This window comes from Pelobates fuscus, chromosome 11 (genome assembly GCF_036172605.1).
Source record: "Pelobates fuscus isolate aPelFus1 chromosome 11, aPelFus1.pri, whole genome shotgun sequence".
Classification (NCBI taxonomy): Eukaryota; Metazoa; Chordata; class Amphibia; order Anura; family Pelobatidae; genus Pelobates; species Pelobates fuscus.
The window spans coordinates 98,223,063-98,237,847 of NC_086327.1; the positions used below are offsets into that span (position 1 = coordinate 98,223,063).

Genomic DNA, 14,785 nt, shown 5'->3' on the forward strand with positions numbered 1-14,785 from the left:
TGACAAACACACACTCACTAACAGACACACACAAATTAACACTCAGTAAGACACACACAGTAACACACTCACTGACACACAAACACACACACACTGACACCCACTAGCAGACACACACAACTAACACACACACTAACAAACACACAAAAACTAACACTCACTGACACTCACTAGCAGACACACACAAACTAACACACTCACTAACACACACACTGAGGGCTGCACACAGAGGGCGCTGCACACAGAGGGCAAGGGGGCTGCACAGAGAAGGGGGAATGAACTGCACAGAGGGGGAAGGGGAATTCACACAGGGGGTGGGGGCTGCACACAGAGAGGTAAAGGGGGCTGCACAAAGGGGGGAAAGGGAGATTCACACAAAGGGGAATTAACTGCACAGAGGGGGGAGAGGGGGAAATTAACTGCACAGAGGGAAAAAGGGGGATTCATACAAGGGGGAGAGGGCTGCACAGAGAGGGGGAAGGGGGCTGCACAAAGTGGGGGGAAGGGGGCTGCACAAAGGGGGGAATGAACTGCACAGAAGGGGTAAAGGGGGAATCACAGAGGGGGTAAAGGGGTTCAAACAGGAGGAAAGGATGCACAAAGGGGGATGGGCAGCACACAGGATTGCCAAGGGACTCACTGTGGTGGGGATTAAGGACTTTAAAATACTACAACAATGCAATGCAAAAAAAACCAAAAAACAACAACAACAATACACCTTCCTATTTGTTGTCCCCCTCACTTTGGCTTACCTTGGGTCAAAGAGGGGAGACACAATGATCTGGACCTGGCCTGACTGGGGGGACTCTGCTCTGCACGATGCACAGCAACACTCAGTGTCTGCTACTTCCTGCTGTCAGACAGTGGCAGTGCTGAAGGGCTGCTGCCTGCTGGAGAGGCAGTGAGGGAGATCTGATTTCCTGCGGAGCAGGAGGAGAAGGTTCCTTCCTGGCTGCCTTACCACCTCCACGTCCCCCCCCCCCTGGGCTCCACCTCCACCCCCACTACCTGCACCACACGCCCCAGTCAGACAGCATACCGGCCCCAGCTTACCTGCTGCATCAGTCACTGAGTCTGAGACTCAGAGCAGCCAGCCAGCCAGCTATCTGCCGAGGCCGCCCACAGCACCAGGAAGAATGTTATTATCTGACAGTAACAGCAGGGGCCCCCAACCCCCCCTGCTTCTTACCTTGTCAGGGAGGGGGGAGATCGCCTGGTGGTCCGGTGGAGGGAAGCAGCCGCTGCACACAGGGGCCATCACACGCTGTGTTCCCTCTGAGGCTCTAACTCTCGCGAGACTCGCCTGTGCGGAGCGTTGCCATGGTAACCCGTGGTCTCGCGAGAGTTAGAGCCGGAGAGGAACACAGCGTGTGATGGCACCTGTGTGCAGGTAGCAGGGCAGGTCCTGCAGGACTGGGAACGGGAACGGCGTTCCTGCTTTGGAAAAAGTGCAGGAACGCCGTTCCCATGCGTTCCTGCAGGACTCGAGCCCTGGATAACATTTGGTTGAATATCATAAGCATTTATGAAAAGCATTGTAATTTTCGGAAAGCTTTATTATTTTTTGTTTTGTTTTGTTTAATTAGAATGAAGTGCCTTCTAGTAACCAAGGAAGATTGGACTCCGAAGGTCTGGCCACACCAACTGAATGTCGCACTCCTGAAAGAATGGACCATTCAACAGCAGAAGGAACTATTGAGCAGGCCAGGTAGATCGCTTTGTCTTGCATTTCAGGATTTTGATTGCACATTTTAGAGGAAAATTCTTAATATGTCCTTACAGTAGAGTTGAATATAGTCTTTGAAATAAGTTTGTCTTTGCTTCTTGTAGAAGACCCTTTGTGTTTATGAGCATGCCATTTTGTTAAATTCTATCACATAAGGCAAATATATTTTTGCTCTAAATTGCTTCAGTTTTGGCCAAGTTTCAGAAAGGACCCCCACACATTACGACTATATGTCTTGTCCTTGTCTGCAAGATGAGTGCAATAATGGATGGCCCAGACCTTCAGTGATTTATGTGATGAATATGTTTTCCTTTGAGTTTGAGTCATCCTATGGATTTTTTTTAAAAGCCCTTATTTTCATTAAAACCATATAACTTTTACAGGAAGTCCTAATACCAAGAACTAATAACTAAAGCTTCAGTGAACATGTAAACAGGACCATTAATCATATTTATAGCATTTGAAGATGTGACTAAAAATAACCGTGGCCTGTGAAGCCCACACAAGGTTTGTGCCAATATTCTCCAGTAGAGCTAATTCAGTACAAACGGAAATCTTGAATTAAGGTTCTCGATTTTGTGTGTTTAATCTTCTTCTCTTCATCTTACTAAGCAAATAAATTATGAAAGCAACTCAAATATTTTTTTTTTTTGCTTCAGACCAAAGAGAGGAAAATTTTGCACACCCACATTGTTTAACAAAAAACTGTTAGTTTATACCCGTTTTTCACACCAATATTATTTAACAAGTTATTAATCTAGCCTGCCCCTAATTAAATATTTTTTCATCATAATGCAAAGGTGTGTAACTATCTATGCATGTGTGTGTATTGTATAGATATATTTAAAATAATTCTTGCTTGTAGTGCTATGTCTGAAATATGTTTATTTTAAGTATTTAAAAACTGTTTACACATCTCCTCCTACCTTATTTAACAGAATCACATTTCTCTTGCTTTTAACTCTTTATTATCTTTAGTTTATCTTTATTATTATCCCTAAACCTACTTGCACTAACAGAAACATGGCTCTCTCCCTCTGATACTGCTACCCCTGCCTCACTATCATTTGGTGGTCTTCACTTTACCCACAACCTAAGACAAGCTGAGAGTAAAGGCATGTACAGTATCTAAAATATGCAACACTCCATTTCCTCGCTCTGATCACCACCTCTTATCGCTTGCTCTCATGTACCCCCTCACCCAACAACCTCAGCCTAACCCCCCTCAACTCAGGAGGAACCTTAATTCTATTGACCTCCAGCAGCTGTCAGCTGATATTGATTCACAACTGCTATCCATCCCTTCCCTCTCCTGTCCCCCACTGGCCATCTCCACATAGAACACTACCCTCACCTCGTCCTTGATGTTTGCAGCCCCGCTCCAACCGTGGCATACTAAATCAACACTCTACCTGCAAAGTTGCTCCTGGAGGGAGTCTCGCACCCAGGCAGACTTTCTCCATTATAGATTCATATTGTGTTCATACAGCACAGCCCTTGCCCTCGCCAAACAGTCATAATTTTCCTCTCTCATTAGTTCATGCTCCCACAATCCCAGGCGTCTCTTTGACACCTTTAACTCACTTTTTCGCCCTACTTTGGCCACCCACCAAACTAACCTTACAGCCGATAGCTTTGCATGCTACTTTAACAGCTAAGGCTAGCTCCCTGGCTACTGAGCAAGAGGTGGGTAATCTTCTCCTTTCCTCTCGCCCCACCACTTGCCCGCTGGATCCTGTCCCATCTCATCTTACCCGATCTCTCTCCCCTTGTCTTGTGCCTTCCTTAACACACATCTTCAACTGCTCTCTCTCTTCTGGCGTTGTCCCTGCTGACCTTAAACATGCCACTGTAGTACCTATCCTGAAAAAAAACATCTATTGACCCGTCCTACCCCTCTTAACTATCGTTCCTCATCCCTGCTCCCTTTTTCCTCTAAGCTTCTGGAAAGACTTGTCTTTGCCCGTGTGTCTCACTTCTTCAATTCCAACTCTCTCCTTGACCCTCTTCAATCTGACTTCCACCCTCTCCACTCTACTAAGACTGCTTTTATCAAAGTTACCAACGACCTAATCGCATCTAAATCCAAAGGCCACTACTCCATACTAATTCTTTTTTTACCTCTCTGCTGCCTTTGACACCATTGATCATGCTCTCCTTCTTCAAACTCTTCAATCCCGCAGTCTCTGTGACTGTCCTCTTGTGGTTGTCCTCTTATCTCTCCCAACGCTCATTCATTGTCAACTTTTCTAATGACACCTCCTCCCCTCGTCATGTCTCGGTTGGAGTCCCCCAAGGCTCTGTCCTTGGTCCCCTCTTATTTTCTCTTTATTCTGCCTCTCTTGGCAAACTTATTACATCTTTTGGATTCCACTAGCACCTGTACGCTGATGACACCCAGATATCTCTCCTCCCCGGACCTCTCCCCTGCCGTCCTGCAACGTGTCACTGCTCGTCTATCTTCCATCTCTGACTGCATGTCCTCCCGCTTTCTGAAACTCAATCTCTCTAAAACTGAGCTCCTTGTCTTTCCTCCTCTTGATACTGATCCTCCTCTTTCGCTCTCCCTTCAAGTTAGTGGTATCTATATAAGTCCATCCTTGCAAGCGTGCTGTCTTGGTGTCATACTTGACTCTGGACTCACCTTTGAGCCTCACATCCAGTATGTTGCCAAATCCTGTAGATTCCATCTTAAAAAACATAGCCCGCATCTGCCCCTTTCTTAAGCAAGATGCTACCAAGGAGCTTGTCCATGCTCTAGTAATTTCCCGCCTGGATTATTTTAACCCTCTTCTGATTGGTCTTCCCAAAAGCCGTATTGCCCCTCTTCAGTCTGTAATGAATGCTGCCACCAGACTGATTTTCCTCTCTAGTTGGTTCTCACACCCCACCCCTCTGCCAGTCCTTACATTGGCTTCCCGTATCCTATAGGAGTCAATTCAAAGTGCTAACCCATACCTATACAGCACTGAACAATTCTAGCCCCTCTTATATCTCATCTCAGATCCATAGGTATGTCCCCTCTCTGTCTCGCCACTCTGCCCACCTCCTGTCCACTGCTCGCACCTGTACGGCCAACTCTCACGCTAGCAGGACTTCTCGCGGGTGGCTCCCTTCCAATGGAAAAGCCTGCCTACCACCATCAGACTCTCCACTAGTCTTCAATCATTTAAAAGTGCCTTAAAACCCTCCCAGAAAACCTCTACCTCACATACCTGTCACTTGCTCTCTCCTAAAGGGCAGCACTCTACTCTCTCCTCCAGCTCTGCTTCTCTCCCACCTTATTTGATTGGCATTTCCTGTCCTAATGTGTTTTATACCCCATCTCCTAAGACTGTAAGCTCATTTGAGCAGGGCCGTCTTCAACCTATTGTTCCTGTAAGTTTTCTTGTAATTGTCCTATTTATAGTTAAATCCCCTCTCATAATATTGTAAAGCGCTACAGAATATGTTGGCACTATATACATGGCGATAATAATAATTATTTTTTTTTAAATTCTGCTTCTCAAATAATAGTCATGTTACATTTATATATATGCTGTATGTGACAAAAGGTAGCATGAGACATGAGACATAATGGCATGTATGAAAGGACAACAAGCATTAGCAAAACATTAATAAACCTTTTTTATAGAAATCAAGGGGTATCTGGTACCGTAGTGACAAATAGATAAATGTAGGTTGTCTACTGGCGAACCCCTTACCATTGGATGGCAACGTAGGGGGGAGGAGTAGATGTGTGGAGTTAGACATCTACCAGAAAGGGCTGGTCCCTTATCAGCAAAGTTCTTTGAGTAAGGAGCAATATATTAGGATACCTCCTAGGGGATTACATGTGTCACAGGCAACTTAAAATAAACAGCTAACCAAATGTGATAACTCAACTATCTCTATAGCCTATGGTGTCTAGTCCCTGTGTGTAGAGTTGATTGGGCTTCAGGGGTGAATGGGACAGTCTGTGACAGGTCCCAATCATGCGTGTTGGATGGTTAAGCTACATCGAGATGAGGAGGTATCAGCCCCAAGGCACCAAGGAGAGCAGTAGAGTCTGCAATGGTAGAGATCTTGTGTACTGTTCCATTGTGTGAGACTGTGAGGAATCTAGGTGACCCCCATTTGTATTCAATTTTAGCTGCCCTCGGTTGACTTGTGACAGGGTTCAGTGATCAGCGCCACAGGTATATGTTGTCTTGCCTTTGAGAGCAATCAGCAAGATTTCTTTGTCTTGAGACAGTGAACAGCGGACGGTTACGGTTACAAGGTAGGTGCCATGTTAGACCTTGGAAGACGATAGATCCCATCAATTTTAAACTTTTTGACCTGAGTTGGAGACAGGGGGGTAAAAGGCACAAGGTGTCTCATGAATTGTAGGAGCTCATCCGGAGTGATAGCGTCAGGTATGGCTTCCAGGGCAGTATATTGGATTGACAATGTTGTTTGTGAAGCATAGTCATTTAATGAAGATAGACCCTGTTTGAGGACGGCGATGTCGTCCTCTGAGATCCTGACCCTATCTGTGACTGCCTGTATGTCGGCCTTAATAATCGCCACATCAGCCGCCAGTACGTTTTTGATCTCCACCACTAGATTGTGGAAGTCATGTTTGATGGTCTGTCTGCTCTGCTCCCACTGGTTCTTTCTCCATGATTGATTCGGCCTGAGTGGGACCCTGCAAGTCATCCGGCTTTCTGCGGTTTTCTTCCACCGCCATTTTAGGCTAGGGTTGCCACTGGAGAAGAGCACCATTATACCGTGACCCCATAGATAGGTCGGGTTGAGTCCTCTGGGACTGCCGCCCCATAGTGGACGAGTGTTTCGGCTGTGAAACGCTGGGTACAGAGCTCAAAGATGACGCTCCAGGAGTCTCAAAGCCGCCAAATAGGTTAGTCCAATCGAGGTCTGTGGGTGATAGTAGGCTTTAGCCATTTCACTTTAGGAGACTGAAAAAAATGGCATAGGACAGTGCGAGTAAGAGTTCTGGGGTAAGTTCTGGCTTTTTGCCCAATGGGTGTTTAGATTAATCCCCTAAAATCAAGCAAGATTGCACAAGGAGTTGCGTCTGCTCCGTCTCAAGGTCAGGCTACGCCCACAGGGCTCTGGGTTTTTAATTCTATCCCATAGCAATATTTTATATCTGCTCACTGGTTTTGGTTTTGGTTGAGTTTCCCATCCCCAATGGAACTGTTTAAGGCTAATTGTTTTCTCGTTTCCTCATTATTAAATCCCTGTCAATTGCATTGTGCAGAAATTCTGGGTGTTCAGTTTTGTTATGAGCAATACATAAAGCAAATACAAAACACAAACGTTGTGGCACAAGTGGCGCTTTAAAATATTCAACTGTTATTTGGTCTAGCTGCTGAATACACTCCGTGGGTTCTCCAAAAAAACACCACAATATACAATCACCAAAAGACACAACTTAGAGTCCGGTTTGTGTTTCCACCTTCCAAGCACTTAGTTTGAGTGCAGCGCTATATAGTTGTTTATTTACAAAAAGAATACACCAAAAACATATACAGGGGTGGTACATAAAAAAGGAGGACACAAAAGATAGTACAATATTGTATGGTAGATAGAAAGTGACTATTTAGTACAGTGAGTGAAAATAAACTCACATTTTTTAGAGCCTTTTCTGTGGATATAGGCTCTAAGCACAAAAGCTTCTGTGCCTTTAAGGATAAGATCCATCCTTTGGTTAAAACCTGTATGAAGTCTCTTGAGTTTCCTACAAAACCAAATACTGTGGTTCTGAGCTACCTTTGCACAGCTGCATTTAGGACTGTTGTTAGAAACTCTTAGATCAATTTTATTGCTTGTCAGGGGAGGAGTAAGCATAATGAGTTCTTTTCAAATGCATTTCTTGTTCGGTTTTCTGCCTACAGCAGTGTACTAATTCTCAGATTATCTTTAGGCTGTATATCTGGGATATTTGTGTGACTTTCGTGCGTGCATCCGTGTGGTCATAGTGACGCTTAGAGTAAACCTAAAGAAGTAATGGTTCGGTGAGATTTTCCTAGGATGTTATTGTTTAGGGAGGACCAATCGCTCAATCCCTAACTATGATGGGACAGGGGAAACAAAACGTTGTTGTTGTTAATAGAAAGAATGTGATTGGTAATTTATCCAATTTGGGTGTACATCGCAGTTGAGCTATAGTAAAATAAGGTCATGCTAATGTTTAGTAATGCTTTTGTGTCTATCATATCTCCAAATTATTATTCCTATTATTATTACTGGCATTTATAAAGCGCCAACAAATTCCGCAGCACTGTACAATTGGGAAAAAGACAAACACAATAAGAACAGACCGATACAACAGGTAGATGACCCTGCCCGTGCGCTTACAATCTAAAAGTTAAACTGGGGAGCAGTGGCGTACATACCAGGGTCGCAGGGGTCGCGGCTGCGACCGGGCCCGGCCCACCAGGGGGCCCGGCCGCCCCTGCAACCCGGTATGTACGCTCTGGGCCAGCCTCTTCTCCTGGGGGGCCCTGAAGCCGGCCACCTCCGGGCCCCCCGAGGCTGGCCCTGCTTACACCCGGCGGGCAGTCCGGCTGGCCGGTGCGCGAGGGAGCACTCTCCCCTGAGTGCTTCCTCTTCAGCTCCCTCGCGCACCGCACTGATACCGGAGCCGGAAGATGACGTCATCTTCCGGCGCAGGCATCCCTACGCGGCGCGCGAGGGAGCTGAAGAGGAAGCACTCAGGGGAGAGTGCTCCCTCGCGCACCGGCCAGCCGGACTGCCCGCCGGGTGTAAGCAGCACCACTGGACCCCAGGGAATCCCCTCAGCACTCCAAAAGGTAGGGAGGCTGGGGGGATTAAATAAAAAAAAAAATGTGTGTGAGTGTGAGTGTGTGTGTGTGAGTGGGTGTGAGTGAGTGTGAGTGTGAGTGTGAGAGAGTGTGAGTCTGCTTGATGTCTGCTAGTGAGTTAGTGAGTCTGTTTGATGTCTGCTAGTGAGTTAGTGAGTCTGTTTGATGTCTGCTAGTGAGTTAGTGAGTCTGTTTGATGTCTGCTAGTGAGTTAGTGAGTCTGTTTGATGTCTGCTAGTGAGTTAGTGAGTCTGTTTGATGTCTGCTAGTGAGTTAGTGAGTCTGTTTGATGTCTGCTAGTGAGTTAGTGAGTCTGTTTGATGTCTGCTAGTGAGTTAGTGAGTCTGTTTGATGTCTGCTAGTGAGTTAGTGAGTCTGTTTGATGTCTGCTAGTGAGTTAGTGAGTCTGTTTGATGTCTGCTAGTGAGTTAGTGAGTCTGTTTGATGTCTGCTAGTGAGTTAGTGAGTCTGTTTGATGTCTGCTAGTGAGTTAGTGAGTCTGTTTGATGTCTGCTAGTGAGTTAGTGAGTCTGTTTGATGTCTGCTAGTGAGTTAGTGAGTCTGTTTGATGTCTGCTAGTGAGTTAGTGAGTCTGTTTGATGTCTGCTAGTGAGTTAGTGAGTCTGTTTGATGTCTGCTAGTGAGTTAGTGAGTCTGTTTGATGTCTGCTAGTGAGTTAGTGAGTCTGTTTGATGTCTGCTAGTGAGTTAGTGAGTCTGTTTGATGTCTGCTAGTGAGTTAGTGAGTCTGTTTTGTAAGTACATTTAGTGAGTGTGTATGTATGTCTGCCGCTGAGTGTGTCTGTTAGCTAGTGTGTATGCATTTGTTCGTGAGAGTGTGTGTGTGTGTCTTCAGCACTTACCTTTCTCCAGCGCCGGACTCCCATGGCGCTGGGGATCCCTCCGCCTCTCAGCTCCGAATGCGCATGCACGGCAAGAGCTGTGCACGCATTCAAACCGCCCATAGGAAAGCATTACTCAATGCTTTCCTATGGACGTTCAGTGTCTTAAAATGGCAGAAGCGCCTCTAGCGGCTGTCAGTGAGACAGCCACTAGAGGCTGGATTAACTCTCAGTGAAACATAAGTTTCTCTGAAACTGCTATGCTTTCAGCTGCAGGGTTAAAACTAGAGGGACCTGACACCCAGACCACTTCATTGAGCTGATGTGATCTGGGTGTCTGTAGTGGTCCTTTAAGTGTGTGTGCATCTGCATGCACTGGCGTACATACCGCGGTCGCAGCCCTGCAACCCCTGCGAACAGGTGCCCGCCGCCATGTGTTGCTGCCCCGGCCCGCGCAGAGTAAGCGCGAGGGGGGGGCCCACGGATCAATTTTCGCACCGGGGCCCCATGGGTCATGTGTACGCCACTGCTGGGGAGATTAGACAAGAGGTAGCAGAGGGATTTGCAGAGTTAATAGTATAACTGCAGCAGCTGATAGCATGTGAAGGGAATTAGGAGGTGATTGGCTATGGTTCCAAACAGCTGGAAGAGCATGTTCTATAGTTAGAAGGAAAACCAGGGTGGGTGGGTAGAGCAAAGTAAACTTAAAAGAAGTACTAGCAATTATTTAGTGTACTTCTTTTATAGACAGAAAAAAATAATAATTTCTGATCAGTTGGCATTAATGCAAATATATCTCCACAACTGCCACATACTACCAGAAGATAGCTCATCATTTTTGTTTGTAAAATTGTAGTGGCTGGCTGAAACCTATGTTTCTAGATCCATTTAATACATTTATATTTAGTGGTTGTTTTCAGCAATACATTGATTGAAAAAAACAAACAAACATACACTGATATAAGCTGTAGAATTCATGTATCACATGGTAGCATAGTATTGGAAACCATATGTGTTGAGATGGAGAAGCAATTTCTTTGAGCTTGTTAAGCAATATCTATGTATGCATTATCGTGGCCGAAAGGTGACGAAGTGCTGTTTATTCACACGTCTTCTCATTTCATATTTCAGGCTTAGGTCACCGAGGAATATTGCCGAAGAACTTGACCCAACTTTTAAATCCAAAAAGGAACCCAGCAATGAAGTGTTTGCAGTTTATTCGCAGGGTAAAGACTTTGAGAAACTACCTTTCTGTGTTAATTTTACATAAGAACATGGGGTGAAATATATATCTGTCCTTCGTTGTTCTCAATCATATTTAATCAAATTTATAGTAACGAGCCCCCAAAATTTGCCTATTTTTAAGAGGAGATGAGAACCTAACCAGCCTGGATGAAAATAAAATGGTTTCATTTGCAATCAGATGTCACTTAATTTAAAAGTTTGTATCTTAATTTAAAAGCTTTGTAAATTGAACTTTAATTACATACAGAAGGCTCCTGCAGGGTCTAGCAAGCTATTAACAGAACAGGACGTAAAAAGTTCCCATTTAAACAGACATTTTGCTATAAAGGAAGTTTAAACAATAGATTGCTCTTTAAAGGAATTGTTTAGGAAGGTTGTGTAAGTCACATGCAGGGAGGCTGCATAAACAAAGTGATTTAACTCCTAAATCACAGAGAACTGAACAGTGAGACTGCAGGTGCACGATCTGTACACAAAAACTGCTTCAATAAGCTAAAGTTGTTTTGGTGACTCTAGTGTTCCTTTCAAGTCCCAATTGTTGATAATATTGTAGCCATTTTCTTCTAGTGTGTTTATATTTCTAATGTATTGTTTATATGGTGTTTTTGTTTTTTGTTTTTAGCATTTAGCATTTTTGCTCTACTGAACTGAAAATGCATAGACATTTAGATTTATTTATTTTTTATTATAAATTAGACAAAAGAGAGAACACTGCAAAACTAAAATAATCAAATTTATAGTAACGATCCCCCAAAATTTGCCTATTTTTAAGTGTAGATGAGCACCTTTCCCTGGTGAAATAGTAATCTTCCTACCCAGGCACAGAATTTATCTATACTCTATGGTTGTCTGGAAACGATGTACAGAGACAAGCAGATTGGTCAAATTTATCTATGATTACTTCAAAGCATTACCACTCGTCCTTCTAAAACTGTATACATTTTTAACATACTGTCTTTTGTTCCACAAACATTTAAAAAAATATTGATGTAGGCAGTAGAAGGGTGATAATTGAGAAAGGAGTAGAAACCCATTGAAATCCATAGTTGACAGTCTTTGGAATTAGCTAAATTACTAATTTAAGATACGTTATTGTATTGGTGTTGTCCAATTGGCTACGTCTGGTTAATGTCTTTAACACAAAGTGTTTTGAAGGATCTCGATTGTTCTCAACTTTTTCTACCCCCTGTTTATAAACATTGTGTCATGATTTTGCTTCCAAATGTTTACCATTTTAGGTTTTGTATCAAATGCTCTAACCAGTACTTTCTTCAACCTAGAATTTCCTGTTCCTAGCCAGACCCAGGCATTGCCTGTTGATGGCTTCTATGAACTGATGGATGATGGAGCTGAGCCAATATTTATACCACCGACAAAACGTCAGTCAGAGAAACTGGGACGCAGTAAACCAAAAGACAAAAAAGAAGGATGTAAGCAACAGTGACTCTGGATCTCTTTTTCTAGCCATCATCCTATTGCCAAACTTTGTGTTCAGTGTCAAGTCAACGTTGTGGACCTATTCAGTGTTCATCAACACAAGTGGAATTAATTCATTCAGGGATGAAGAAGATAATCTGATTTTTGCATTCAGGTGCCTTAGGCATTTTTGGACTACAGAAAGTGGCTGTTTTATACCTTTGAGTCTCAGAAGGTGGCGCCAAGCAATGCACTGCTGACGTTTACTCTTCGGCACACAAGCGGTTAACATGGAGCCAGATCATGACCTCAGTTTGGCGATAAAGAAGCACATATTAGTAACAAAATGTCCCCTCCCCTAGAGGATTCATATTATTACTCTTAATAAATTTATTAGTGTGTTTAAAAAATAATGGTGTATGAGAAAGGATTCATCGTGACTTGTGTATTTGATCCATCCTGTAAATGAGTTTTCTGCTTCAAAATTCATAAATCTTGAGAAAGGAAAATATTTACATACAGATCATTAGAAATAATTTTTTGTAATGTTATTCCCATAAAGTATTATTTGAAATTGCTTACCCACTTTCTTGGTCTCTATAATATCGGATTGTCCTCATTATGTGTTTCTTTAAATTGCGAGAAAAAAAAAAAGCAGTGTTTGAGTACAATATTTTTTAAACATTTTGCACTGATATATTCTCTCTCTCTCTCTTTTTTTTTTTTTTTTTTTTTTTTTTTTTTTTTTTTTTTAATTATTATTATTATGATAACTGTTACTCCAATACTTTTCTGGTGCTTTTGTGTATAGATCCCAAATGCCTTTAGAACATTTACTTTAAGAAAACAAAACATTTTTTTATATAAAATACAACCAGTATTATTTCTACTTGTTGTTTGTGCTTATTTAATTCGTTTCGCTGATTTTCTGCTTCAGTAATTTAACATTATCACTGTATTGATGACATAATTAATTTGTCATTATAAGCCTTTAAAAGATGGTGGGTCCACTCACTACTTGAACGTTGACGTGGGTTCACAGAACATTTGAAATCTCCAGGAATTACTGTATTATAGTTAGGTCTTTATTGGCTGCTTATCTTGCGATCTTGCCTTATTTTGCAGAATTTTAGAGGGATTCTATAGTCACCAAAACAACTTTAGTTTAAACTGTTTTAGTTTTATAGATCAAGTTTCACTGCTTAAAGGGACACTATAGGAACCCAGACCAATTCAGCTCATTGAAGTAGTCTGGGTGCAGTGTCCAGAGTCCCTTAACCCTGTAATGGTAATTATTGCAGTTATTGATAAACTACAATAATTACATTGCAGTGTTAACTCCACCTCTAGTACCAGACCGCTACTAGAGCGACTTCCGGGTGGTTATGCATGACCACATCCAGCACCACCCAAAATTCCATACAATGCTTTCCTATGGGGGATGTCTTAATGCGTGCGGGGCGCTCAACCTTGCAGGTCGCCCACACCAGCTGACATCGGACGGAGCCTGAACCAGCGTCGAGGGACATCGGCACTGGAATCAGGTAAGTGACAGGAGGGGTTTTTAACAACAACTTTGTTTTCCTGGCACTATAGTTTACCTTTAATTCTCTGCCATTTAGGAGTTAAATAACTTTTGTTTCTGTTTATGCAGCCCTAGCCACACCTCCCCTGGCTATAACTAAGACCGCCTGGATGAAAATAAAATGGTTTCATTTGCAATCAGATGTCACTTAATTTAAAAGTTTGTATCTCCTGCTTTGTAAATTGAACTTTAATTACATACAGAAGGCTCCTGCAGGGTCTAGCAAGCTAGTAACAGAACAGGACATAAAAGGTTCCCATTTAAACAGACATTTTGCTATAAAGGAAGTTTAAACAATAGATGGCTCTTTAAAGGAATTGTTTAGGAAGGTTGTGAAAGTCACATGCAGGGAGGCTGCATAAACAAAGTGATTTAACTCCTAAATAACAGAGACCTGAACAGTGAGACTGAAGGTGCACGATCTGTACACAAAAACTGCTTCAATAAGCTAAAGTTGTTTTGGTGACTCTAGTGTTCCTTTCATGTCCCAATTGTTGATAATATTGTAGCCATTTTCTTCTAATGTAAAAACCAAAATGAAGGTGCGCTGTGTCTTTAAGACCCAAATATCTAAAGTGCCAAAAGTGCAATGTGTAGTAAAGTGCAGAAATTTGCAAGTGCACTTTAAGTGTTTAAACAAGATTATACATACACATATACGTCCTCTCCAATCGTAGTAAACATATAAAAGGGAGAGACAAAAAACAATAATAGTGTAAATCCATTTAAAAAAATCCTTAATGTGGTATTTCTACAAATTTTCACTCACAAGGATAGAGCAGTAATAGCCTGCTCTCGCTGTATCAGCTTTTTCTGTATTTCCTTTCCAGGGAAAAAGACTGCACGGACAAGTAAATCTATTTCATATATTTTAATGCCCAGCTTTCGCACAAGTACTCCACCTTCCTCTTTAAGCAGCGAAAAGTCCAACAAAATGGGTTGTATAAACTTCGGGGTGTCGACAAAGTCCCTCAGTGATCATTTTTTCGCCGCTGTAGCTACTTCCGATTTCCGGGAGGAGGGGCTTCCAAACGTGCGTGATTTGCGTAATGACGCGTTTCGCCGTGCTCACGGCTTCGAAGCCATGAGCACGGCGAAACGCGTCATTACGCAAATCACACACCACGTTACGCACGTTTGGAAGCCCCTCCTCCCGGAAA

General features: G+C 43.1%; 1 protein-coding gene across 1 annotated transcript in view; it reads left to right on the top strand.

Moving 5' to 3' along the window:
* The window catches only part of LOC134577381 (trichohyalin-like), a 97,227-nt gene extending 84,497 nt beyond the window's left edge, over positions 1-12,730 (top strand). The window contains exons 11-13 of the mRNA XM_063436094.1: positions 1,587-1,708; positions 10,511-10,605; positions 11,905-12,730. Coding sequence (XP_063292164.1) covers positions 1,587-1,708; positions 10,511-10,605; positions 11,905-12,068 — 381 coding nt within the window. The 3' untranslated portion in view covers positions 12,069-12,730. The remainder of the gene's footprint in view (positions 1-1,586; positions 1,709-10,510; positions 10,606-11,904) is intronic.
* The last annotated feature ends 2,055 nt before the right edge of the window (positions 12,731-14,785 follow it).